At 40.5% G+C, this 26,141-nt stretch overlaps 7 protein-coding genes across 11 annotated transcripts; 2 read left to right on the forward strand and 5 right to left on the reverse strand.

Annotated features, from left to right (window-relative positions):
• Positions 1-364: 364 nt before the first annotated feature.
• Cpr49Ae (Cuticular protein 49Ae) lies at positions 365-3,352 on the reverse strand. The gene is made up of 3 exons (XM_017147279.3): positions 3,249-3,352; positions 1,870-1,994; positions 365-1,248 (listed from the first exon to the last, which is right to left on the reverse strand). The coding sequence occupies exons 1-3, from the start codon at positions 3,255-3,257 to the stop codon at positions 981-983; spliced, it is 402 nt and encodes a 133-aa protein (XP_017002768.1). The 5' UTR covers positions 3,258-3,352; the 3' UTR covers positions 365-980.
• A 3,151-nt stretch (positions 3,353-6,503) lies between these two features.
• LOC108061128 (polycystin-1) lies at positions 6,504-10,754 on the reverse strand. 4 transcript variants are annotated; one of them, XM_070213331.1, is made up of 3 exons: positions 10,048-10,754; positions 9,638-9,997; positions 6,504-9,581 (listed from the first exon to the last, which is right to left on the reverse strand). In XM_070213331.1, the coding sequence occupies exons 1-3, from the start codon at positions 10,673-10,675 to the stop codon at positions 6,526-6,528; spliced, it is 4,044 nt and encodes a 1,347-aa protein (XP_070069432.1). In that variant the 5' UTR covers positions 10,676-10,754; the 3' UTR covers positions 6,504-6,525. The 4 variants fall into 4 exon arrangements, with proteins under 4 accessions (XP_070069432.1, XP_017002673.2, XP_070069433.1 ...); XM_017147184.3 differs by having other exon boundaries at positions 6,505-9,581; positions 9,638-9,992; positions 10,048-10,189; XM_070213333.1 differs by having other exon boundaries at positions 9,380-9,581; positions 9,643-9,997.
• Positions 10,755-10,804: 50 nt separating this feature from the next.
• Or49a (Odorant receptor 49a) lies at positions 10,805-12,165 on the reverse strand. The gene is made up of 4 exons (XM_017147183.2): positions 11,390-12,165; positions 11,125-11,326; positions 10,916-11,071; positions 10,805-10,861 (listed from the first exon to the last, which is right to left on the reverse strand). Exons 1-4 carry the CDS (start codon positions 12,163-12,165, stop codon positions 10,805-10,807), a joined length of 1,191 nt encoding a protein of 396 aa, XP_017002672.2.
• Positions 12,166-13,815: 1,650 nt separating this feature from the next.
• On the forward strand, positions 13,816-14,526 carry Cpr49Ad (Cuticular protein 49Ad). Its single transcript, XM_017147218.3, has 3 exons — positions 13,816-13,845; positions 13,913-14,327; positions 14,401-14,526. Exons 1-3 carry the CDS (start codon positions 13,831-13,833, stop codon positions 14,469-14,471), a joined length of 501 nt encoding a protein of 166 aa, XP_017002707.2. The 5' UTR covers positions 13,816-13,830; the 3' UTR covers positions 14,472-14,526.
• A 1,296-nt stretch (positions 14,527-15,822) lies between these two features.
• On the reverse strand, positions 15,823-18,629 carry Cpr49Ac (Cuticular protein 49Ac). Of its 2 annotated transcripts, XM_017147196.3 has the most exons (7): positions 18,510-18,629; positions 18,062-18,197; positions 17,642-17,668; positions 17,153-17,303; positions 17,078-17,093; positions 16,491-16,654; positions 15,823-16,265 (listed from the first exon to the last, which is right to left on the reverse strand). In XM_017147196.3, exons 1-7 carry the CDS (start codon positions 18,546-18,548, stop codon positions 15,824-15,826), a joined length of 975 nt encoding a protein of 324 aa, XP_017002685.1. In that variant the 5' UTR covers positions 18,549-18,629; the 3' UTR covers position 15,823. The 2 variants fall into 2 exon arrangements, with proteins under 2 accessions (XP_017002685.1, XP_070069376.1); XM_070213275.1 differs by lacking the exon at positions 17,642-17,668.
• A 2,601-nt stretch (positions 18,630-21,230) lies between these two features.
• LOC108061146 (uncharacterized) lies at positions 21,231-21,879 on the reverse strand. The gene has a single exon (XM_017147204.3). The coding sequence runs from the start codon at positions 21,849-21,851 to the stop codon at positions 21,390-21,392; it is 462 nt and encodes a 153-aa protein (XP_017002693.2). The 5' UTR covers positions 21,852-21,879; the 3' UTR covers positions 21,231-21,389.
• Positions 21,880-25,341: 3,462 nt separating this feature from the next.
• On the forward strand, positions 25,342-26,109 carry LOC108061151 (uncharacterized). Its single transcript, XM_017147210.3, has 2 exons — positions 25,342-25,957; positions 26,020-26,109. The coding sequence occupies exons 1-2, from the start codon at positions 25,358-25,360 to the stop codon at positions 26,092-26,094; spliced, it is 675 nt and encodes a 224-aa protein (XP_017002699.2). The 5' UTR covers positions 25,342-25,357; the 3' UTR covers positions 26,095-26,109.
• Positions 26,110-26,141: the final 32 nt, after the last annotated feature.

The following is a 26,141-nucleotide window of genomic DNA, read 5'->3' on the forward strand; positions in this document are numbered from 1 at the left end:
TGCATAAAATGAATCTATCAAATCTTGCCTTGAAGTGCAAAACAGAATGGAACAATAAAAAAACAGACAGAATCTATGAATAGACGGATAGTCTAAGATAGTATCCCATGTAAACTATATCCTCAACCTGAGTATGCATCTGGCCAACAAGTTTTGTGCATTCATTAAGTTTAACGTTTGTCATCGCTGTTATTTGGAGAATTGCGAGTCTAGATTTATGACCACGACAGAAGCTCAGAAGACGATCAGTGGGAGTGGAATTCTTTAAAAGCCGAAGCTGCTTTTGAAACCAGATACTAGCTATTGAGGCTTTGACTGTTAAGGATTATTAGAGGTCATTTGTTTGCCCATTAAAACGATCGACTTGTTTACTTTTCGAAAGAATCTTTAATTCTTTATTTGCAGCTAAGGCTAAAGAATATCTTCATAGTTCTTCACATCTTCGCTTAGACTACGTGTAAATCTTTCTAATTATACAGACTATTTACACAAAGTTTGCTGTGGATAATATTCCTGTATATTATTGTTTGTTCTTTTTTTTACATTTTCTTTGTTGATTTCATTGATAAATCGACGATATCACATGAGTCCGAAAATGGCAAAGTTCCGGCGACTAAAAGATCTGAAGAAATTCGCGTAGAAGAGAGTGTTTGATCGTGGAAGAAAGCAAGAAAGCAGACTGGATTACATCTGTATCATCGTGTTGTGTTGGTTGTTCAGTGTGGTGTTGTCCCTCAAATCCGTTTGAGTTTCGTGTTCTTCAGTCAGTGGATTTGGCCGACCTTCGACCACCTCCCCAGTGAAATAAGGAGAAGGGGGAGGTGGCTCCAGCCCTTGGCTTGTGTCTTATGTGTGATTGTCTAGGGATCTGGGGTGTGGGGGATGTGCAATAAACTTGTAGCAACAGCGCAGCATCTACACATTAGAATCGTTTAGTTGGTCATCATTGTTGGCTGAGAATCTAGGGTGTTAATCCCCTCCTAACGACGCTTTGCCGGGGGCAGGGCGAGCAGGTAGTCCAGAGCCTTCTGGATCGCTGGTGGGATTGGTGGCGGAGTGGGCAGATGATCGCCCTGCGGCTGGAAACCGTTCTCATCATCGGCCGTATAGTTCAGGGTAATCAGGGTGCCATCGGGTGCGGTGTACGACACCGATCCCCTGGCGATGATCACGTCACTGGATTCCGGGGCGGTGGCCTTCTTCAGAGTTCCGGTCTCCTCGGCCTTGATTCCATTGGCCGTCTCGTATCTGCAAGTACCAAGTACATATAATCATCACAGGCTTTAACCAAATTCACCTTGAAATCTTGCGAATATATATCTTAAAAGCTGGCGCCAGGCAAATCAAATTAATATTCAATCAACAGTTTAACTTTTAGCATTTCTGTGCAGACTTCTATTTAAATATGGTTCATTAATCCATATTTCGTTAGCTCAATTAGCATATTCTTCTTGGGTTTTTTATAGAATAGCTGGTTTTGTTAATGGGTTTAGGGGAAAGTGGTGCTGGGGGATAACAAAAAGATTTAGTTTAGCTTATTCAGATTGGCTGATCGTTTATCAGAAAAAATAAAGTTACTTTTTAGGGGCTCTTTTTAAATTTTATATTTATTTGCAAGTCCCCAAAGTATGCTTTTAAAATTTAGTTTTTAACAACGGACAGATTTAACTTGTTATAACACGGAGATCTGTAAACTACAATGAATTTCAGAGCCAGGAGATAATTAAAGGTTGAAGTTCAATTAGCGTGTAAAGCTAATGAGCTGATTAACACGTACTTAGATGACTGGCTAATGACATTAGCTAATAATACAATTGATTGAGTTGTCTGACTATATACCTTAATCACTTTCCAATTCGCATTACTTACGAATAATTGTAGGAACCATCTGGTTCTATGTTGGACTCCTGGTTGATGATGGCGATCGGCTCCTCCGCTTTTTGGGGGGCAGCCTGGCAGCAGCTCACCAGGGCGACCAGCAGACAGAGAGCAAACTGTCGAAGGGAAAACGAAATGAAGAGGGTTCCGCAATGTTAACCGAGCTAATAAACGTCTTGAGATCGTGCCATGAGTGCTAGCATTATGCAATGCCAGCGGGTCCGAGAGCCGAGATTTATTGCCTTAGCCATTTTATTTGCTGTTCTCACATACCGAGCTTTTTAGACACCTTTTGAGGTCGGCAAATAGATGGCAATTAAATATTTTCCACATTTCCACACACACTCTATGTGTCGACTGACTCAATTAACTCGTACACAAAAGAGCATGGAAATCGCGGGGCGTGGTCCTCTGTCCCATCGGAGGTGTCTTCGTTTTATTTATTTTTTGGCAACCCCGAGATCTTCGACTCTTGGGCAATTGTCGCTCAACTAAACTGAACTGAGCCGAATGGCTTTTCATTTTGGGTTTCCAATTTCGTGTCTGAACTTTTCAGACCGATGGACAGCTGCCAGGTCCAGGTGTTGGTCCATTGGTCTGACTGTGACCTTTGCGTGGCTTTGGCTTACACGCTGCCTCGGAATCCGAATCCCAGTCCGTTAATTGCCTTTGGCTTTTAAGCCTTTCAAATGGCAAGACGTGTCTGCCCCCGTTGGCAATATGCTATATGTTTTTGCACCCGCCTTTATTGCCGGCGGGCCTCGTAATTGCGAAAGATTTAGCCGCAAAAACTCTGAAGGGCCTCTGGCAGTAATAAATGCCCTAAAAGCTATGCAGCTCACCTTAGGCGATTGATTTACGAGAGCTTTTATCACCCGAGCATTTATGGTCATAAATTTTATGCATTTATGAGGGAGAGATGAAATGCCCAGAAAGTCTACATCTGACACATTGAAAGGGAGCCACTAATTTCTGGAAAACTTCTGGATTCTGGCATTATTTTAAGCTCGGGTTTGTCTAATCAAACCTAATGGAACACATTTATGGGAAAAACTTAAATATGGCCCTAAATCAAACTTATTGATTATTTTAATTTTTTAAAAAAGTTTTTTTAGGAAAATATATTGTTCTAAAAATGCGTTGACTTTGAATAATCTTTTAGATGTTTTAGTGTCTAACACAAAAATATAAAAAATATAATATATTTGTGTTTTTTTAAGCATCCTTAAAATTTTCAACCACTTTTTCACCTCCTTTACTTTAATAAATTATTGTCGGCATTTTCACTATGTTAAACACTTTTCCCAATACATCCTTCATTGGAATACTCTATTGTTTTCTTGTCCACTCGAATCCTTTCGGTCACTTACGTTCTTCATCTTGTTCGAAGATCAGAAGTGTAATCCAAAAGGCACAAATATCCTTTCGACTGGGTCCTCAGCACACTGCAGTTGTTAATTGAACGAACGTTTTTATTTAATGATGCCCAATGCCGGCAGGTGAGTCTATTTATACGAAAATTGCACTGGCGAGGCTGCAAACAATTCGGTTTCAGTTGGCAAAGCGTTGCACACACATAGACAAGATGCAAAGCTGCGACACGAGTACGGCCAAAACCAACAACGAACAACTAACAAACAACAACTAACTAGTAGTGGGGTATATTGGTGGGGAGGGGGGTTGGGATGGCTGGGTGGGTGGGTGTCGAGATGGCTGACTAAAGAGAGAAGAAAAACTAAACTAAAGATTCAACGCCTAAGTCGCAGTCGCAGTTGCAGTCGACGTCACCGTTTCCAAAGAGCAGCAGAGACCCAACTGTTCTGGGCTGGAAATAAAGAACTAACTCTGTACTAAGTACACTTAATTTATGCAATTGTTTCAGCTTGTTTTTGCAGAGCGTCTATACACATTTAAATCTATTGCTTGGTAATTGCATCAGCCGGCGGAAATAGCTACACGGGTATAAAAACTGAAGAAAGAGGTAGATCTATCATATTATTGTTCGAAAAATGTATAGATTAAAATATCTATTCAAAGCGGGTATTTAAGAATTTATTAATGGTTTCTTAATAGATTTTTTTTAAGTTATTATTTAGGAAAGTTATCTTAATGGTTGAGAAAATCTATAGTTTTATAAAAATTCTCAAACAGTAACTTAACGATGTCTGAAGGGATTTTTAAACTAACATTAGCAAGAGTCATGAAATCTTTGAGTCCTTCTAATGGAAACCTTATAAAGATAGCTTGATAATAAGTATACTTTAGTATTTTCTTCAGTGTAGTCACCCAGCAAGCGACGAAAGAAGAACGGTCGATGGATACGCCCCAGCTAAATGATAATGATAATAAAGATACCGATCTCGGCCGCCGGCGTTGCCACCTGACTCGAAATGGGGCAGACCCGGTGCTTTTTTTTTTTTGAGGGGGAGTGAACCGTTGCATTTAAATGCGCTGCATTAATCGGTCGTCGCAATCAAAGTCAGGCAGCCATCGGAGCGGCGTTACTGGTACCCAGTATCTAGTATTCAGTATTCAGTATTCAGTATTCAGTACTCTGTATCCAGTACCCAAGCCCAAAAACCCATGGGCAGACCTCAAACTGAAGCCGTGCACGGGGTCAAAATGCCAGAAATTGCTAAACGCCAAGTTGTTGTCGTCGCTGCCAAAGTGTAGGCGCGTCTAATGAATAGCTTTGGGCCAGCAGATGGGGCCAGACTCTTAGACTTTTCGACTTTGTCTGCAAACTCCGGCCCGAAACCCCATCCTCCATCTGCAACTCCGGCACAGACGGCGACAGAATTTCGTGACAAGATTGTCCCAAAGATTGTGGCCGTATTGTATTGTTATTGTCTTTGGCAACTAAAAAAAGATCGGAAAAAAGAAGAAAATCCATATAGTACGAACTTTGTTTTTTTTTTTTTGGGGCCTGAACTGAACAAGTTAAAGGCGAAGTCGTCGAGGTGGAAGTCAAAATCTTTGGATATTCCCTCGCTCTTTTTTTTCTTTTTGGCTGGGTCGCAATAATTATGAAGACATTCGACTGTATTAATTTTAATATTTATTGTACTACTTTTAAATGTGTTTTTACTCGCACTAACCGCAATAAACCGCTGTCTGCCCACCGAGATTTATGTTCTCGGCTGAGCATTTCCCATCTGGGCTTATTATTAGGCGGCGGAACCTTGAAATGTTACGCATGGCTTCGGCGATTATAGAACCCGATGCCACCAAATGTCAGTTGGCTATCCGCCGTCTGGTTATATGGCTATATGGTCATATTCTGCTTGCCCCAACCAGTTCTCGCCCGCTGGCCACTTTGAAGGTCGCGACGCGTTCTTTACGGCATACAACGTAATTTGTTTTAAAGACGTTTTGAGTAGTGTCTGCAATTTGATACCCAGCAGGGGGACGGGCATGCTGGCCACGCGATAGCGCCGATCCGAGGTGCCAACTTTTGTCTACTGTTTTATAAACGCGAGACAATTGGATTAGTTGTGAAATGTTCTAGGAATACCCTACATTTAAGATCAAATGATAATATGAGAAAGAGGGAAAATAATAATAATAATAATTTCAAGTTTTTTTTCCCTAAGTTTTTCTTTGGTTGGATTGAAAATCGCCTCTAAAATTTATTGATATCACTGGAATGTTTTCAAAAGCCTACGCTTTAACTTAAAATCTCTAGCCAAAGATCAAGAGATTTTTGTGACACCAAGATTGGCTAAAGCTCTTAAGATATTAAAAAAAAATGTATTAAAAATCTAGCCAAAATCCTTTTGAGCTCAAGATCAAATGTTAATAGCCAAAAGACAGATCTTCGGAGTGGCATCTCTGTAAATCGGTTGTCCGCATTGATTTAGCTGTTGCGTAAGAAGCTAGAGCCGCCTTTCGGCCAACTTTGTGGCTGGGTTCGGCTTGGTCTGCGGTCCAGCCTGGCATACTTTGCACTGGCTAATGCTAATGTCAATGCAGGCATAAATAAATAATTGCACACCGCAGCAGAAGCCACCAATGGCGAACCAGTTGCCGCGGTTAAATGTCAGTGGTTCTGGTCATGTCGCGATCCCAGCTACTGCATTTTTTGGATTTGGGGGGATTGGAGTGGGTATAAGCCCGGCATAAGCTGCCCATTTCATGGTCAAGGATAGCCATTAGCCAACTGTGCTCTGCTTTGGCGGCCTTAACTGGTTCGTGTGGTCAGGAAGGCGAAACTCTTAACTGGAGCATGTAGCAAAATAAGTGATATGAATCATATATCAGCATTTAGAATTTAGCTAACTCTATGCTAATCCGTCTGGGCATCCGAGTGTCGTTGGGCCCAGTTTTATTAATGTGATTTATGCAAATTGACAGACATCTTAAATGGCAGAGGGATCGATCTGCAGCACGTGGGCGTCGTCGATTACGGCTCATGGTTAATTAATGCAAATCGCGGCCAAGACATTTGATATGCGATATGCGAGTGGGAACTTAGGAACTCCCCCTTATTTGATAATTTGTCACGGCAATATTCTCTTTGACTTTATGGCCAAGTAATTAGCTACATATCTCACATCTTTCCCACGATTTGAAGTTTAACCAATAAAAAGTTCAAGTGTACTTTATTATTATTTTCATATTTTATTCATTTTTTTATTAAGATCCCGTTTAACTGCATTTCCAGTAGATGGTGCGAAACATCACTTGAAAGATAATATCCAAAACACAGCAAAAAATGGTTAGTACCAGCAGGTCTTTGTAATCCAGAAACTTGTCTCGGAATAATTGTAAACTTTCGGTCGTTGTGAGGCCGAAATACGTGGCACAGGTTGTATAGATAACAAATTGCTTACTGATGAACACGCAAAATCTTTTGGCTCGGGTTATTCGTGGAAATTGACTGGTTTCCCTCCAATTTCCGGTGACCGGTTGCCACAGTGACCAATTGATCCAGAGCATCTCAAAGTTCAAGCAAAATCTCTTTCTCCATTTGTCAAAGAAACGCACATCGCCACGTTTGTAAATCAGGGCTGATGTTAGTAATAGCTTCCTTTTGGCCACAAATTGCCGGGCGAGGAAAACCTGCGTTTCGAAGGTCTGGATATCGTTCACCTCGATGCGACGGAGAAACCAACTGGGAAAACGACCAGCGTTGTCGTGTGAAACGATAACTTTAGTAGGTATACGGATATCTCGAGTTCGTATCCAAAGAAACAGTGTGCTATTGGCGTTGAGAAAAGGATGCTCAGGATCCTGTTTAACTCTGATTACCCGCTCATCATCCGATGGGCCAAAAAGTACCAGTTTCAGGGAAGCTGTGGTTCCGGAATTCAAACGACCTCCTGTTCTCAACGAGATTAGCAAATCATGTAGCTCCCCCGTAGATTTGTCTTTCCTTTCGAATTCCGGAATAAAAATGGTCTTACTAGGGAAACGATTGCGGTAGAAATACAACCATATTATCCAAAGTGGTATCAACAAAAAGATAATAGAATAAAATACAAGAACGAAGTAATTAAGTTGTGCTTCGCTATAAACACAGCCTGGAACCTCAATACTGGGAATATAATACAGATAGTTGGTATATGTGCCCAGGACATCGCAAATGCAACGGATTCCCGACTTCACACTGAGGGTCATCGCCGGATAGCATCCGTATTGCAGCCAATGTTGTTTATCCGGACGAGAGTCGTATGACCAATGGTCGCAGCTGCGAATTTGAAATGCGAACGTGAATTCAGCAGGTCCATTTTTGACCGGAGTTTTTGGGCTATTCCTTATCGTAACGTTCGAGCAAATCCGCACTGCCATATAAGCCCGTTGGGCATTATGGCAGTTATTCAGCAGAAGAAGGGTCTTACCCTTGGTCTTCGCCGGCACCGTGCACTTGGACCTGGAAATCTGACGAAACAAAGGCTTGTTTCTCAGTGTCAGGACAACCTGAAGTTTGTGAGTGGCTTTGGTGAAGTGGACAGCCAGCATTGTGTGCTCCATCAGCATTATGCGGTATATACGAACTGTCCGAAATGTTTGAAGTTTTCCTTCTCTCGTGCAATCGACGTATATCCCTGCTTTTCGATTATTATCCGATCTTGCAGAGGTTATGTTACTCTTAAAGAAAGTATCCTTGTTATATGTATTTATAGTCTTGTATTTAATATGACTGTGATTTAGGGAGATCGGAACAGGCAAGTTATCTTCATTTTGGTAAATGCGCACAGAAACTATCAAAGAACTGGGCTTCTTTTCCAGTGGATACCACCAATGCAGTTGCTGTATAATGGATACCACTTTAAGACAGACTCTTCCCTTATTCGTTCCCAGAATATCCTTAAAAACGGCTGGAGTTATAATAACCAAGTGAATCTTATCGCTTGTATGCACTCGAATCTTTTTTTTCGGAAAAGTTTTAAAACATTGAACGTTCAGCGTAACTTTGCTTGGCGTTATCTTTCTTTTTTCACCAACACCTGAGCGGTAAATATTACCGCGAGAATAATTTAAGTGGCGATATAGACGCTCCGTTTCCCAAGTGGAGTTTAGCCAGAAAGCCCATGGAACAACGATTTTTTCGTTTTTCTCGGTTTTTGCCACCAATTTTTCAAGAAGAGTCTGATCCAATTTATCCGTTGTATACGCCTGATAGTATTTGTTATAAATTGGCCATGGTGGACGTGGAGTCCTCTTGCACAACCTTTTCATTACTTCATAAACTTCTAAGCAAGCTAATCTAATGCTGCGAAAAGGTGGTTCCGCCAGAAAGTTTACATCATCATCCAGGTATATTGCCTCGAAATTATCATTCATTTTCTGAACCACCATGGTTAGTAAAGTATCCTTCTTTTGACCTTCGGGATATAAACGGTGTGCTAATGTTAGGGTAAGGTTAGCCAATCTTGCAAGGGAACTTCGCGATTGGGGATGAATGGTTGTAAAATTCTTTAGAATAATCATTCCAGATTCCGGTTTACTTATATGCTGAGTTATAGATTGCACGTTTTGCAAATACCGATGAAGAAGTCCTTTAGCAAGTAGGTTTGGGACATCCAAGGGAACATTCTTTAGTGCATTGATCTTAACATTTATCCAACTGGTGTGGCATGCATATAATGCATCACATATAACCACTTTTATGATATTAGTGATAGGTAGGAAAACCTCACAGGTGCAGTCGACACAAGTACCGATAAGAACTGGGCCGACGAAATACCAAAATTCGATGGGATTGTTCGACGATACAAAGTTTTGACAGCAAGGAAAAAATGCGGTGACCGCCTCGTTACCTTCTTTTGGATAAATCGAACATTTTCCGCCAGTGGGACCTAAGTTTTTAATCAGGGTTTTACTTTTCCGGCCGGTTCGGCCATCATCCGATGACAGAAGAACTCTAATCCGCGTTGCATTCGATGACGTTCGTATATGGATTAAAAAATCATGGTTAGCTACCACAAACTGACCATCAATATACCATTTGCACACTACATTTTGATTTCCACAATTTAAGCATCTTGCAAACAGATGAACCTCTGCATTCGGAATAAAGTAATCCTTTTGACAATTTCTCACGCATTCAATCGTTACTTGTAGGGTTTTATTCTTGATCACTGTAACCACTTGCACTTTTCGCGATGAAATAGTTGGATTGTCATCTCTAGTTACTTGCAAGCGAAATATATATCTGCAGTTGTTCTTTAAGGCATTGGCAGGAATAGAAAACACCGCAACTATTAAAAAGGAATAGATTAAAAGTACTAATTAAGTCTCTCTTAAAAAATCTCACCCGACGATATGTTCCTATGGCAAAAGGGATTACGACTATCGTCATATGAATAGCAGTTCCAATTATATTTTGAAAACTGAATGTCCGTAGTTCTCTTAGATGAATCGTAACTCAAAGAGCCATTTATCCAAAGTTGTTCACTTTGCTGAGCCCGCCTAGATTTGCCACCCAAAATTACGGCTTCCACTTGACCCATTATCAATTTAAGATAGCATCGAGCTGCAAAATACAATCCATTCAACTTTCCCTCGACTTGCAGAACATACAAATCCCTCCACAATTCATAGGAAGTGGGAAACCGCATTGCAAATGGCCGAATATTAAGATATGGAGTATTGGTCGAATATGATGCAAACTGTGCTGTGGAAATGATGGATTGAAAGGGTGATTTATTAGACTGGACTACTCACTTAACCCAACCGCATCCCTCACACTCCAATTATAAACACCATTAATTGGTAGGTTACAATTTTCCAGAAATAAAGCATTGATAAGGAAGCCCCGAGTGATAAGAACCTGTTTCGGGTTTTGGGGATCTGAACACGTTGGCATTATCAGTTGCGGAGAACAATGCTGGGGAAGGATTACTTCAATAGGTAAAACTTCCTTTACTTCATATATCCTTATTGATTTCAGTCGACCAAGTAGCGTAAGAAATGTATTCCTAGCCGACCAAAAAGTAGCGACTAAACTGGCGTAGTATCCATCTTCATAATCAGGTTTTATTTTTGTCTTGATTCCGAAAAATGAGAGCTCATTACTGATGGATGAGGTTTTTTCAAATTTCGGTGGCATCTCTTTTGCAACATTTCCGACCTCAAAAAAGGCCAATAGGTAATCGGAAGCACTGAGAAGTATCGTAATCCTGGACTTAACTGGTAGCCGTTCTATGGTTATGACAATATGAGTTCTTATTCCGTAGGGCACAAATTCGTTGCAGTATATCCTCATATTGGCTTCTCTTAGTTCATTTGTTTTGGCTAACGGAATAGTCAAATTGAGTAATAAAAGTACAAGTATTTTTAGATTTATAGACATAAAGTCATGTTTACTAAAGAAAATGATGGAAATTTCAAAGATGAGGCATAATTTTGTTTTCCAAACTGCTCCATTATATAATAACTTGATAAGTGACTGTAGTTTCAAGTGGGTATAGTTCTACATAAATTACTTTCCCACAGTTTGACGTATAACCGCAAAGAATCGGTAAGTGATGGTCATCAGCTACAAAGCATCAAAAATTATTAGTGAAATACGATTTTATGATAGGAAACTTACTATTTTGAAGGTTTCGAGGGAAATGATAATAATTCCCTTGGCCGATATCTCCGCAGGACGTTGGGCCTGCGCCATTAGAAAAAGTATTCTCTTTTTGTATTGCAATGATCCTTCATACCAATTGTTTTCGTAGGCAGCTTCAGCTATATTGGTACTCTAAGAAAGGTATTTAGTAGGTGCATACAAATATATTAGTAACTTTTACCCACCCAGTCGATGAGCATTTGTCCGTGTGAGCTGACCATGTAGAATTGAGCTGCTACACTAACAAATAGCATCATGTATGAAATGCCTTCCATATTAAAACCCTGTACTACAGTATAGTAAGCCATGCAGCATAGTAAACTGGCGGTGGTAAACAAATTAGAGGCCAATAGAAGTCCAAATACATTATTAACGTCCTTGTGATAGCTGCAAAAAAATAATAAAATAGTTTAAAAAGGTTGCTAAATTTAGTAAGTTGTTCTAACTCACCTTAGAATTAGTTGATGTCTTTTAACCAACCCTGCTATAAAACAGCAATCTTCTTGTTCTCTTTCTTTATTTGGACAGTAGGATGATAAAACCTTGGCCAAGTAGGCAAAGTGCATTGAGATCTGACTCGAGATGCACATCATCCAAAGATCCGTTCCCAAGCTCACATTCACTATTAATTGACTATAAGTAAAGTCGATTACGTAGGCAACCACATAACCCATTGGGGTTTCTGAATCGAAGCTAAGGCGTGTGGGAAAAATACGTTGATACGGAAACTCGGATTTTCCGAACCCAATTAGATACATAATGCAGGACTGAATGACAGGACCCAAAGCCATGAGGACCATGGTGAAGTAATAGAAATACAAAACATATCGAGTGGTTCGTGATAGGTAGAATCTATTGACACCGTAAATCTTCTGCTTTTCCTCATCTTGTGGATATATTTCTTTCAAGTTGTTACTCAGCAATCGTAGGCGTTTTCGGTGTATCATAAAAGTGACAAACTTCACTTGGGCACTGAACATGTAAAAGAAATGCAGACCTTGTCGCATAATTTTCGACGGACTTCCGGCCAAGGATTCCCACTGAATGATCCTGAGAGTCACCATGGATGCCTCGTAGAAGTTGCTCACCACGCACAGAACAAAATAGCAGCGTAGGAGAAGATTCTGCCATTTGGGTCTGGGTGAATCGAATAGATCGTAGCCCAGGGTCTTGAACATTATGTTGGCCATGTAGGTGTAATCCTCGTAAGAACGTTGTTTTCCCATTTTCGGCTGCTCTTTGTCTTCTGACCTTTCCACTCTTCACTTTAACTGAGCTCTGGCATTCAAAGACCATTAGTTTTATAACCAAAGGACGAGGGGTGGCCCATTCCCATTTATCTAAATTGCCCATTGAATAATTTATGTTCTAATTGTTTTGTCACTCATGTGTTGAGCAATTTGGAGTGTGAGAATCTGATTAATTATTTAAGGTGTGGTTGCATTATACCAATCCCTTGTCATCGGTTGCTTCTTTTAAATTAATATGGGTACAGTCCGTATTAAAACAACCGAACTTCTTCATTGGTCTTGATTACATGCTAAGTCTGCTGTTTAACAATTTATCAAGCCACAGACAACACGTTTAGATGCTCTAAGCAAACACAAATCCTCAATGAATATTTAAATAGCCAACTTAAATAAATTCGAGCCAATTAATTAGACGACAAATATTCAGCGGCTCGTTTATGCAAATGAGCTAATAAAGATCTTTTGTCTGACCCATAGGCAGATCTTATTTAACGCATTCCGCTGAGCCGCGACTTCAGAATCGGAACCATAAAGAATACGAATTGCTAACATTTGGACATTTATAGTGCCAGATGTGGATTCTGTTTTGAATGGAATGGAAATAAGTTTGGACTAACTTGGATTGCTTATTGATCTCAATTTGTTTTGTTCTCAGCTATCTCGGCTATGAGAATGCTAATTTAGGCCGTTAAATATATAGTATTCTCGTTTTAAGGTGCACATAATAGGTGCCAATTAATAAAACGAAAACTCGTCTTGGCTGGCACGTGACTTTTGCTGACTAGTGTAGACACAATTACATAGCTATTGTTGCACTCGTTGACTGCTGTCAAATCGCACGCGAAATGTGAAGGCCGGCGATGCAATCGAGATGAATTCCCCTTCGCATCCCCCAAACCCCCTAATCCCTCCTCCAAAATATCTTCTCCACAGCCAACTCCAACTTCATTCATATTTATTCATGTGCCCGGGTCTCAGTAGCCCATTCATGCCTTATTCACCTCAATTTCAGATGGAAACAATAAATTATAATCGACACAATTGAGTTGAGTTGAAGCGAAATCTAAAGTTTGTTGGCCATTTTATTGATTACCTAAATAATTACGTTTTGGTTTTCACGAAATACTTATAGAAAGTTAATTAATCTGTAATTTTGTAGTAGTGATGTAAGCCAAAGTGGGTGGAAAATAATTGAAAATGTAAATCTAAATTAATTTATTCACCGGCTTCTCGAATTTCACTATTGAATACAATATATGTCTATAATCGAGATTAGCATTTATATTTTCATATGGCTAAACACGAATAAACACTTAACGCCCCCCAGCTGTGTTTTTTATTTTTTGCTTGTTTAGCCAATCGTTTTGTCGGCTACTCTAAATTTTAATTATACAAACAAAAGATACGCGAATTATAATAAAAACCAATCTAAATTCTAAACGGAAATTGTCAAACTCTCTGGCACGAAAGTTTTTTTTGCTGGCCGTTGGCCGAATATAATGAATTTTATTGGCTGAAATTTGATGCTTATGCAAAATGGGTAGGTTGGAATCAAAGTTGGTTATAAAACGTTTCGTGGCGCGGAAACTGTTACAGTTCTGTCGGACAGATCATCGTTAAAAGTCGCCAAAAAATATCGAAATGTCTTTGAAGCTGGTAAATCAGAGTGAACTCTCCAGAAATCCCGAAATGTGTTGTGATCTAATGTTTCGTGTGCTTTTAGTTGTCCTGCCTTTTTGTACTCGCTTTGGCTGCCATCGCCTGTGAAGGACAGCCACAATACAATCCATACCTGCGGAATCCCTATTACAGGGATCTGTACTACAGGAACCGCGATTTGTACAACCTGCGACGTTTCTACGACGGTTTCTACAAGAAGTACAATCCCTACATTGCCGCTGCCCAGGCCAGGATTGTGGAGCAAAAGAACGATGTGAACTACGGAGCGGGTTCCTATGCCTATAACTATGAGACAGAAAATGGGATCCATGGGGAGGAGCGAGGAGTGCCGGTGAACATTGGCAACCAGCAGCAGGAGGAGCAAGTGGAGGGGGCCTACTCCTTCATCACACCCGAGGGTCTGCGAGTGGGAGTCAAATACCTGGCCGATGCCAACGGTTTCCGTCCAGTGATCACCTGTAAGTTTGTATCTACATACACATTTAAAGAAATCACAGTAAGAACCCTGATTTATTGGGTTTCTCCTTGTAGATGACGGCGTTAACTCCGCTTTTTATGCCAAGCAGCCAGCTCCAGCCAATGTGGTCATCACCAAGCATTGAGATTCCTAATTAGATGATTAAAAACCGTGTGTTCAGCCTTCTTCAATTAATAAAAATATTTATTTTAAATATTTAACAGAAGATTAACTCGAGTGATTCGCTTATTTGAAGTCAGCCATTTTTTCGTTTATCTATTGATTATAGACCATTAAGCTTGGTAGCTTGTGTTAACGCCTTAAAAGCTTTTTCTATTTCTCACCAAGCTCAAAAGCGTGCTGCGAATAGTATCTTAGTTGAAAACAATCAAGCAAAAACACCTCTTGAAGAGGTAAAAAAATCAGTAACGATCGCAACGATCTGGTATCGTATTTTGTAACGAAAAGTGATTAAACTTTTTTTCAGGCCTTTACTTTCAATTAAACTGAGAAACTTTTGATTGATGAATTACTCAATCAGACTATCGTAGCACTTTTTAATATAGAGGCAATATATATTAGTCACCTCGTGGACACTCCGATTCGTCACTACGTCTTCTACCATCTACAGTGATGTGGAATTTTCTGTGTTAAACCTTGATTTCAATTTTTTGTGAGTAAGAGGAATTTGACTTCCGCTGGCGATATGATAATGTGTTCAACTAGAAACTAAAGAGTAGTGTCATCCTACTTATAATTATGACTGTAACTTGTCTAGCGGGTGCAAGGTCAGACTTAATATAAGCTTGAAAAAATTGGGTCAAATCCCGCTTATCGGAAATGTGTATACCAAAATGTATTCGGCGCCTACAGAGAACACGTACTTAGATTGAGAATTGAGACTTGTTTTGGTCTCGCCTTAGTGGGTTCAACAAACCCATTAATTCTTAACCACTGCCCGTATATTGTGTATTGAAAATGTTGATTATATTTTTGGCAAAATGTCAGATACTCTCATTATCAACTGCGATTCGGCCTTTGAAACGAATTATGCTGTTCAACTCAAGGGCCTTTGGTGATCTTCAAATTCATAAAATTCTTGGTAATTTATAACAAATATTTAGTAGGTTTTATTTCGATATATCATAATAACAAATTAATTATCTTATGCATAGCAACATCGTCAAATTCGACAAGTTCGACAGATAAATAAATACGAAATAACATAGGAGCGGACTATATGTACGAATATTCTCCTGTTGCAATTCGATATGCTGACATTCTTCACCTTCCTTTTCCTTTTTTTGTGGATTTTTTTGCGGTATTGCGATGGCTTGTTATAGTGTTTGCCCTGATCAGCGGGGGATCGGCAAATGCATGGGGAATGTGTGGACTTGGGTGTTGGAATTTGGATGGACTAGGACTGTTTCTGGGGGCTTGGGTAGCGGGAACATATGGCTGTGGATGAGGCGAGTTCCTCGGTTGAGTTCCTCGCACTTAGTGGAGCTTGGCTGCCTTGCGGAGGCGCTCCAGCTCGGCCTGCTCCTCGCGCTCCTCCTCCTCGGCGAGCTCCACCTCGTGCTCCAGCATGCGGATCTGCTCGCTCAGCTCCTTGGGCATCCTCTCCAGATGTATCGCCTTGATCTGGGCCTTGATGTCCTTGGTCATGTGATTGATGCGGAAGCCGCGATGGTCGAACTGAGCTCCGCCATTGGCCTTGTGCTGCTCCTCCACGTACTTGAGGGCACGAGCGATGGCATCGGGAATCGGATGGATGTGGTCGCCCTCGGGCATGAAGCCGCCATCGTTGGAGGCGTAGTTCACGCGATACAGCTTGCCATCGTCGCCGGTGTACTCATAGAAGCCCTTGGCGTGGGTTCCTCCAGTGTGGTGGAGCTTGGCCTGTTCCTCGCCGTAGATTCCGTTCTCGGTCAGGTAACTGTTGGGTAAAAGATAAATTATTGAGAAGGTTATGGTGGAATCGATATAATACTTTAAAGAACTAAAGATCTTTCGTAATAATATTTTATTTTTAGCAATATCAATGAATTTATAGGTCATCGTTAAAAGATTTTGGAATGCTACTACTAGAGATCGAAATCAAGAGAATAACTCTTAATTTTTATAGGCCGAAAAAACAACTTGAGAATTATAAGCTACTTACGAATGATCGTATTTGTCCTGCTTGCGGACCTCTTCCTTGTGCAGAATCTTGTGGCGACCCTCGTCATCGTAGTTGAACAGGATACTCCTTGGCGTGGTGGTGGTCGTGGTGGTTGTGGTCGTCGTCCTCTTGGTGGTGGTGGTGGGTTTCTTGGTGGTCGTGCTCTGCGAGTGTTTTTGTGGGTCGAATCATGTGATCATTGGCGTGATTTCTGATCGGGCTTGTGTAGGCATGCGTGTGTGCGTTGCATGGTTTTTTGTGGTAGGGGATTTGGATTTTTGGGGGGACATGCAGGATACCGTATGTGGGGGTGGTGTCATGTAGCGCGGAATGTGTAGTTTAATTGCAGAGCCGAAAAACGTTCTCATTTTTGCTTGGATTGTTTATGAAAGCAGGGGTGTTTCGGGAATTTTTTTTTAATTTTTGGGGAGTAGGTTTCGTTGTGTTGGCCGGATGTTGGAATTCGGGGGGATCTTGTGGGTTCTTGTGGGTTCTTAGTACTGTGTGCTCAGTTGGTGATGGGGTTCATGATCGGGAAAGCCGTACTCCAAGGGGATTGCTGGTACGTTAAACTCGGCGTTACTTACTGTGTACAGGTCGTGGCTGTAAAGGAAATAAATATTTAATACAATTTTTTTTCTAAACCAGGATCAGTTACTCACTTGTAGGGCCTGTCGTCATGGACATAAGGAAGGTTCAAACCGGCATAGGGTCCATAACCGCCATCATAGGGATTGGGAATGTGGTGGTAGATTCCAAGCTCACGCTGATCGTCCACATGCCTGTATGGCTGGGGCATGTGATGATAGCGACCTTCATGGGAACAAGAGAAATCAAATAGGTTAGTTGGGTGCCTATTGGGTATAACTTCTGATTGTCTGAGTGCTTGGGTGAGTGACTATTCGAAACTATTCAAGTTATATATATCCAATATTAGATATTTACACAATTAATTAGTTTCTCATTTGGTTTTTGTACAAAGTAGGCAGTTGAGTCTAAAAGTCTTTAAATTTAGAGTTATTTATAGTTATAAAGTCGTTCAACTACAGTTAAGACAATATACACTTTTTGGATTTTTTTAATTTTGACTGCTTTTTGTGTGGAATGAGTTCGGATTGTGTGATTGTGATTCTTTTCTTTCTATAGTTTACCTAAACCATCTTGCGAACCACTCCTTCCTATAGGCCGAGTATAAAAGATTGAATGTTTAATATCAGAGTGCTCAAGTAAGATGTGTTCTTTTTTGTTAGTGATAGAAGCTCAGCTCAAGGCCTTGATATACTGAATATTGTTTACAATTTCGCTAATTTCAGACGTCAGCCTTGAGCTTGAACTTATTTGAGAGTCAGCAGCAGATTATTCGTATAAGTAAGTGTGTTATCGAATTCGGTTGTTTATACAAATATACATGTGAGGTATAGTATGTATGTTAGTATCTCTGGGCAAGTCAATTTTGCTTTTTTTTTGTTGTTTCACATTGCTGGTGTTGGGTTAGTGGGCGGCGGCAGCGGCATGCAGTCAGTGGGCGTGGCACTAGGCACGATATTTCTATGATGGTCTCACGAAAATACCTTCATTCTGCGAGTTCCCATGGTACTTTCCATCGTCGCTGGGGCGATATTTGCCATCGCTAGAGGATTGCTGTGGAACCGTATACTTGCCATTATTATCCGGAACGGGACTGGTGTGGCAGACAGCAAAGAGGGCCTGCAGGAGAAACAGGATGTGATTTTATTAACTGATTTACATAATGCCATTGAATATGACAGGAAGTGCGGATCAGTTGAATGCACTCGAGTTGAGTTTTGAATTTATCGGCGGATGCTGCTAATGATTCAACGCTTGAGAAAAGGTGCAGCAGCCAAATAAAAATTTAATTGTGCTAAAACTTGCTGGGGAACACAGAACAGCACAAGGTAATTAAATTAATTTGGATTCTTCTTTTTTTTTCGCGACACATGAGTAACACTTTTGTAACTGCACTGATCAGGATGCATGTTCTTTTTCTTCGCTACTCACCACAACCAGGGTGAAGCTCAACATGGACTTGGTGAACATGATTATCCTTCGGGGAGTGTATATCCTTTGACTGGTTGTCCGACTGACTAAGTGACTGGGTAATCCTGCTCGAGAGGTGACTGCAACAGGAATGTTTGGTTTCCCTTCCAGTACACCGGATTTATATAGAAATATGCCAGGTTCGCAGTCGCAGCGCTGCTCTCAACGCATTGCGTCGCGCCTAAAATTCTCTGAGAGAAGATCCGTCGGTTCATTTCGGTTCATCAGCTAAATTTCTTGAAGAGATACATGTACCCCAAGCTGCTCCCTTTTGATTTTTAGACAGATGATGAGCCGAATTCTTCTTGTTTCACCTTTTGTGTGGTTCACTCTGCCTTTCTGACTCTCTGCCAACTTTAATCGCTCTCCGGTAACGATAATTTATATAGCGTATCAATGTCACCGGTAAACGTAATTACATATATTACCAATTAGGCAATTTGTATTATTTGACAAATGTCGCTTTATATCGAGTTCAACGCCCAATATATTGTTCTTTCTAGAACTAAGGATATGGGGCCTTTGGAGACTCGTCATGGAGTTGTTTACTCTAGTTGTGAAAAAGAAATTCCCAGGTCTTCTCAGCGAATTGTCATCGAATTTCGTCTGAACAATAAGAGCGAATCATTTTGGTGGCAATTTTATTAAGCTGATAATTGAAGGTGAAGTTCAGGTCAGCGCAAACGTCACCAAACCAAGATTACCATTTTTGAAAAACATATAGGTATTATTTTTTAGCATTTTGTTTTTCTGTGTCATTGGTGTGGGAAGAACTTTTTGTTTTGATGTCAAGGATGTAGGGAAAAAAATATGACAAATAATAAAGAATTTTATAAAAATGGAGGAAATTCCGTACTATATACTTTCTTGATAATTCATTGCAAGGAAGTGATATTCTTAAACCAATATATAACTTCCCCAATTCCTAAACGACGTCTGTTAACTTCCCAGCTGGAGACCGAAGTTAACTAGTTGTGGCAACCGATGACAACATCGCAGATTCGTATCCCAAAACTACCTGGAGGCACTCGGAAGCGCCATAAAAGTGCCGTAATGAAATCATAAATTACGCACCAGCGGAAATACAGCAAAAAATCGTACAGGCAATATAAATAAAATAAGAAAATATGAAACAATTCAGACAATTCAGACAATGCGCACGCCAGCCGCAACTCGAAATGCATTAATATTGAAGCCGAAGATCGCGATGGAGATGGAGATGAGGATGGGTTTTCGCTCGGAGGTTGGTTTTGGGGGCTTCGGGGTTCACAACATAACCGGAATCGGATGGAACCGGCAAAAGAAAAATGTTGACAAAAACGAATTTAATTGTTTGTGGCAAACGTTGACACCGAGGCGCTGAGACTGACAGCTTGGGGATCGGCTCGGAATGTGTCCTTAACGGTTTTAGCGTCGGAAGATGCTGTCAAGATTAAAGTTGCTACCTAGCAAAAAAGAAGACATGGAATGGGGCTTAACCTCATACTACTTGGTCAGATTTTAAAGATTTAAAGATTTTAAGCTAGATTTTCATTTTAAATCGATATATTTTATTATATTGTATTTATATTGTTTACAGTTTATAACCTTTGAATGGGGGATAATTTACTATACTATAAGAGCAAGAGCAAAGTGTTTGATAAAAAGCATTCCCTTTCATGAAAAGCACAGCGTTCTTGTTTTGTCTCTATAAAATCAATAAAATATTCAAATTAACTATTATCAATAACTTCTATGAATACCATGAAAAATAAATGTAGTTTAACTTTCCTTATTATATTCCTCTGTTTAAAGCAGATATGATATGATAACTAAGGATTCGTAGATTATTTTAAATAAATAAAATAATTATAGTGATTAAAAATGTAATAGAACTTAGGTCAAACTCCAGTCAGATTGTTTCCAGTGTAGAGCCACATGGAGAATGATTGCCAGTGCACATTGGCGGGCATATGCCGATTAATAATAGCAATCCACATAAACTGTGATTAAAACGCCGCATCTTGGGACAGCCGAGTATCCGAGTATCCAAGCACCGGGCGTTGGATGCTGAATGCTGGATACCGAGTGCCAAGTATCGATACTGCGTCACAGTCACTGCACTCCAAAGGTCGTACGCTGAACCCAGAGCTGGAGATCAGCGGGAAGGGGACGTGATCAGTGATCAGTGATCACCACATATACCATCTCCGCGATCGCCCAGCAGAGCAGATCGGAGTGTGAGTCACGGCGCGTGCTGTTATTGTTACTTTCCGAGGCGATTCGATTCGGGTGGTGGCTCTCGACTTCGGATTTTTGGCGATATCTATATGGGGGCATTCATTAAAGTCACAAATACTTAATAAATATTTAAATAAGATGACTTTTTAATCAATTACAAGTTCGATTTGTGATGCAGCGACGCTGGCCACTTGATTTGCATGGTATTCAAATCAGATATGAGATCTTCACACCGTAGGAGTGCTGCTGGTGTTATTTTATTAGTCCAGCCCCAGAATTATATGGTATTTGATATTTGACATTGACCTTGAGTCCGCCACAAGGTGGCCAAATCTCGCACTTTCTTCGATGCGTCACATTCCATGTGTGACGGCCCAGGTAGGATGATCGGTTCGATTTAATCTGGCCGGCCGGTCAAGTATTTACGATCCATATCCAATGTCAGAACGAGTTCGTTTGGGCTTTGCTTGGTATCAGTGACTTTATTGACAAGGTTTCACCTTTGAAAAGTGTCGCACATAAATCATTAATCTGCTTAAAACTATTTTTACGGCCTAGAGAGTTCCAGGAAGCATTAAGTTGTTGCGGCAACTGGGAACACACCCCGAAAAGTGTCGTCGACTAGACGGGAAGAATGACTTTCGTACAGACGATGGCCAATAAGATCAGCAGCGTTGGGGATTTGCTGAGTCCTCGAATCCCGGAATTGCACAGGGATCCATGGCAATTGCACTGTACTGATCTATCCGCCTTCGTACAACCCTCCTTCAATTCATTTATTCTATACTTCTTGACCCAATCCTTGTTGACATAAACTTGGTAGATTACAACCTGTTCGCTGCAGCCTCTCTTCGTCCTGGTCCACTCCTTTCCCTGTCCCAAGGAATGGGTCATCACAATGGTCGAGCACATCGTTGAGTTGGGACATTCTCGCACGTTTCCTAGGGAATTTCCTGGAGAGCCGCACGATGTGTCCGTGTTGTTGCACTCGTAGCATCGAAGCACTTCCTCGTCTCCAGACGCCAGACCCGCGATCAGCCAGACCATACAGATCCACACTGGGAGCTTAGTTCCGCTGCCCATGATATCCGGACGCACACTACCCAGCGCGACTTCCGAAGTTGGAGGAGCTCGATAAATCTGAGTCTTCTTTCGAAATAAAGTGATTAAGCCGAGGGAATAAACATGTGTCTGTGCCACAGGGCACTGCTGCTGATATGCCAGCGAAATTTCGAGTTTATCTCAACCGACCATGTTTTCCATTGCTTTTGGAGGGCGTTTTCATATCTCTCAGGGCTGTGAACTAGAGCATTATGCTAGTGGAGCATGTTTTAGTCGCCAGCGGCTATTAAATCTAGTGGTCACTCTACCCTTATCATTTTCATATACATACTTCATAATGCTCAAAAGTACGGACATATAACAAGATATAATTAGGATCACGAAAATTATAAATATTTGTATTTTATTTACATTAAAGCTAATATACGGAGATTATAAAACTGTTCTGTAAAAACTATTATCTATTAAGAAAAATTTTTAAAATTGATGTGATATATTTAATATCTTTGAATTTAGTCTGGGTAGAAATGTAAACAAGACCATACAAATTCGAAATAATAAAAAATGTATAAACAAATCAAGAACTTTATCTTAAGGATGTACCCATTCCTGAGAATATCTGAATTCTTTAAACCTTCTCATCTAAATTCTGACCTAACAAATACTTATCGACCTTACTTAAACCATATTTTGTCACCCTTTCAAATCTCAAAATATTTATAAAAATATAGATACTGTCAAATTTCCCCCAGCTTTAACTTTAAAGATGCTTGCAAACAGATTACAATAAGAAATGGCGTTATTTTCTTAACATTCCTGTTTGGGATCAAGAGACCTCTCCGCCCGGCTCCGCATATGATTTACGGGAACCTTCACCCCCTAATTCTTCTGGCAGTCTTTAGCATTTGGCGCAAAACAAATGAAATCTTTATAGGCTGTGCATTCGGACAAAGCCTATAAATTAGTCTCATTTTCGCGTGGGCTTTCGCACACATTTAGCTGTCAATGCTTCGAGTATCATTTTTCTCCGCTCAATTTCGGTTTTTTTTTTTTGTTTATAATTTGAGAATTTTGATGTTCAAATTGTTCACCCGGTTTAGCTGTCGGAGATTTGTTTAATTATCATTTGCTCTCTTTTCGGATTAATTAGTACACACTGAGGCATCGCAGTGTCAGCTGCTGTGGGCGAATAAATCACAGTTGCACGTCTATAAATATTGGTAGCTGCTGTTAGCCAGTTTAGCCACCGAATGGAAAGATAGATGGATCGCTTTTGGTAGCAAACGGCGCATTCACATTTTAATCGGCACCATTAAATACAAGCGATTTATGCCATTAATGGCTGGCATTTGTTTTACCCAACGAATTGATTTACAAAACGAAATTTTAAATTTTAAATTTCGCTGTAAGGCCAAAGTAACTTGGCAATTGGATCGGAGGCCCAAACAATGGAACAAATTACCAATCACAATGAGTCGTAATTAGATGCGGGTTGGCTGGAATGATATCAGAGTTCCCAAACCTGGTGCACCTGGATCGGAATGGGGAGCCCTAAATAACCAGAGTGTAAGCGAGTTCAAAGCTCCCCCAAATTATTGATCAATCTTGTAGCCCCTCTTGGAGGTGCTAAATAAAATAAATTTCAAAGCAATTTCATTTCGGCTCTTGTAAGGAGAACATAAAATTAATTTTAATAAAAAGGAAAAATCGCGTATTAATAAATTTTGCAGCCTGACAAGTGCGAAAAAGAGAAATGTGATTTTATTTCACCGAGTGCCGGATGATGAGATCAGCGCAATGGAATTTTGATATTATGCAAAGTGATCATCCACTTCCACAGAACTCCCTAGTGCCATCGTCATGAGATAAATCCAGTTGGCCGGACCGCGAAATTATCGTTAAATATTTTATACTGCAGGCGCCGTCTGCTGGCAACAAAGTCTGCGGCTAAAATCAATTTATATATATCCCCACATATATATATAGTTGCCAATTGTCAGCTGTAAGTGGTGATAATTTGCGCACTCGCATAAATTGCCGTGCGAAGGACGATTTGTAAAAAAAGGTTGCTTGGGTGGGGAATATTCAAACAAGATTAATTAATTGCCCACAAAACACCAAATTACGCACCATATTGTTGGCTGCCCACTGCCAGGGGCAGTCTCTCTTTATTTATTTCAGCTGAATAATTTAAGTCTCGAAACAATTCGAGATTTCACAAACCAGACTCCAAAGGTAACAAGGGAGGAAGAGAGGGGAGAAATGTGAACCTGTTGGCCTATCAACAAGTTGCAATTTTAATATAATTTTAATTCCCCCATCGATGATCCATCGATTGTCTGGAATCGACAAAGTTTCTTAACCCCACGTGAATCATGGAACATCTTTAATCGTTTAGTCACTTCCTTACCATGATCGAATAATCCAAATATGCACAAGGTTCCATTCAAGAGTTCAAGTCAAAAAAAACCTTGTTTTGGGGGCGTGTTTGCTTTCGATTTCTCACATATATCTTTTAAAACATTCTAGAGTCTGGGATCTACCGCGATGTTGTGATTACCAAAATCATCGGCTCTGACAATTTGATTAATGGATAACGAATCGGATGAGTTGACCGATCTGCCGGCTTGATTGATTGACAGCTATTATTGTTATTAATGCTCATTAAAGCAAAACGGGCGTTTCATTGTTTATGATACGTTTTAAATTTGATTTAAACGACACTAATTACCTTTGATCCTATTGGATTTGCTGAAATGTAAACAAATTGAAACTCGTCTGACCCATCGATCTTCGATGAATGAAGCGCGGTTGAATGTCTTTTTCGGGGATTATCTCTTCTGGGTTCGGGAAGCTGATTCATGAATCGGTTTATAATAAAAAAAAAGAGGTGAACGACTGCTGAAAAATGATTTAAGGCCGGTTTCTAAGCAAGGAGTTATAAATTTGCATAACGGCTAATGGAAAAATATATTCGCCTCATATGGATGTTTTATATATTTAAGTATTTTTAATCTTTATTTAAACGACCAATTTGAATGAATTCTGGTGGGAAATAGTATACCAATTTGATAAAGTTTTGAAAGACCAACTGAAGTGTAATTGAAACTATAACTGATTATGGTAATTTATATGTTAAAATTGCATTATTGCTTTTTACTTACACTTTTTAAAGATGCCATTTGTCTCCTGCAGTCGTCGTCCCCAATTTTGATCCGGCTAGCCGCGACTTGCATTCGAGAAAGGTTAAAGGCGAGATGAGTGGCTGCCAATGCAAACGAGTTGCCAACTAAGTTGATTCCGAATGGCTTGTTAGTATGCAAAGAATTCAAAACGGATGAGCTGTTATCGATTCACCAGCCACCGAATCAGCTCGCGACCCGCCCATATTAAAGCCAATTGAACGATGTCGTCTTGGACATAAACCTTGCGATTTATTGGCTGAACAACAATCGTCTGTGGGGACCAAAACTAAAATAGTTGGCAAAGTGCATTGGGGTTGAATCAGACGAAATCAAGTAGTCGACATGGACACACGTTTGCTGATTGCACTATTGCTACTCGCAGTTTGCAGGGGAGAGGATCGGGATCAGAACCTTGATCAGGATCAGGAAAAGGCGAAGCGATTTAAGCCCGGGCGCTATGTTCCCCAGTTGCACGGAGCCACCGGTTGGTATGTGCCCGATAATAGTGGAAAGTACCAACACGATCCGAGGCCCTATGACGGCGGCTACGGGGATCGTGGCGAGCCCTATGAACTCGATCTACGTGGCATTTTCCGCAAGGCCCAGATGGAACTGGAGGCCAAAGGTGGCCTAACGCTTGGTCCACGGGATCACCTGCGCTTCATGATCGACTTCAATTTCAACGGCACCGGCTGGCAGATAATCCAGTTCCACTGGGTGCGAGATGGAGACGAATCGGATCCAGATGCCAAGCGGTATAGCTACTTGAATGAAAACAAATTGTGGGATGCAGATCAGGCCTATGAATATCAGCAACCCGATGACGGTCAACCGGAAGCTACAGAGTATCAGGAGCCACAGGATCCACAGGTCCAGGAACCAGTCGTGGGTCCAACTGAGCAGCAAGAGAAGCAACAATCTAACATCAATTCAGAACAGGATGTAAGTATATCTAAAAATGTCTTAAACTTAAAGCTCCTAAGTATTATCTCTTTTCTTTTCAGCCCGTTAAAATCCATGACACCATCAATGAGGTCCTGGAGTATATACAGCAACGAATCCTTCCCAAGTTGAGTTAAATTTGTTTAGTAAATCAAAAAGGAATTGTAGTCATTTGAAAAACTTA

The sequence above is a fragment of the Drosophila takahashii genome, chromosome 2R, assembly GCF_030179915.1.
Source record: "Drosophila takahashii strain IR98-3 E-12201 chromosome 2R, DtakHiC1v2, whole genome shotgun sequence".
Lineage (NCBI taxonomy): Eukaryota > Metazoa > Arthropoda > Insecta > Diptera > Drosophilidae > Drosophila > Drosophila takahashii.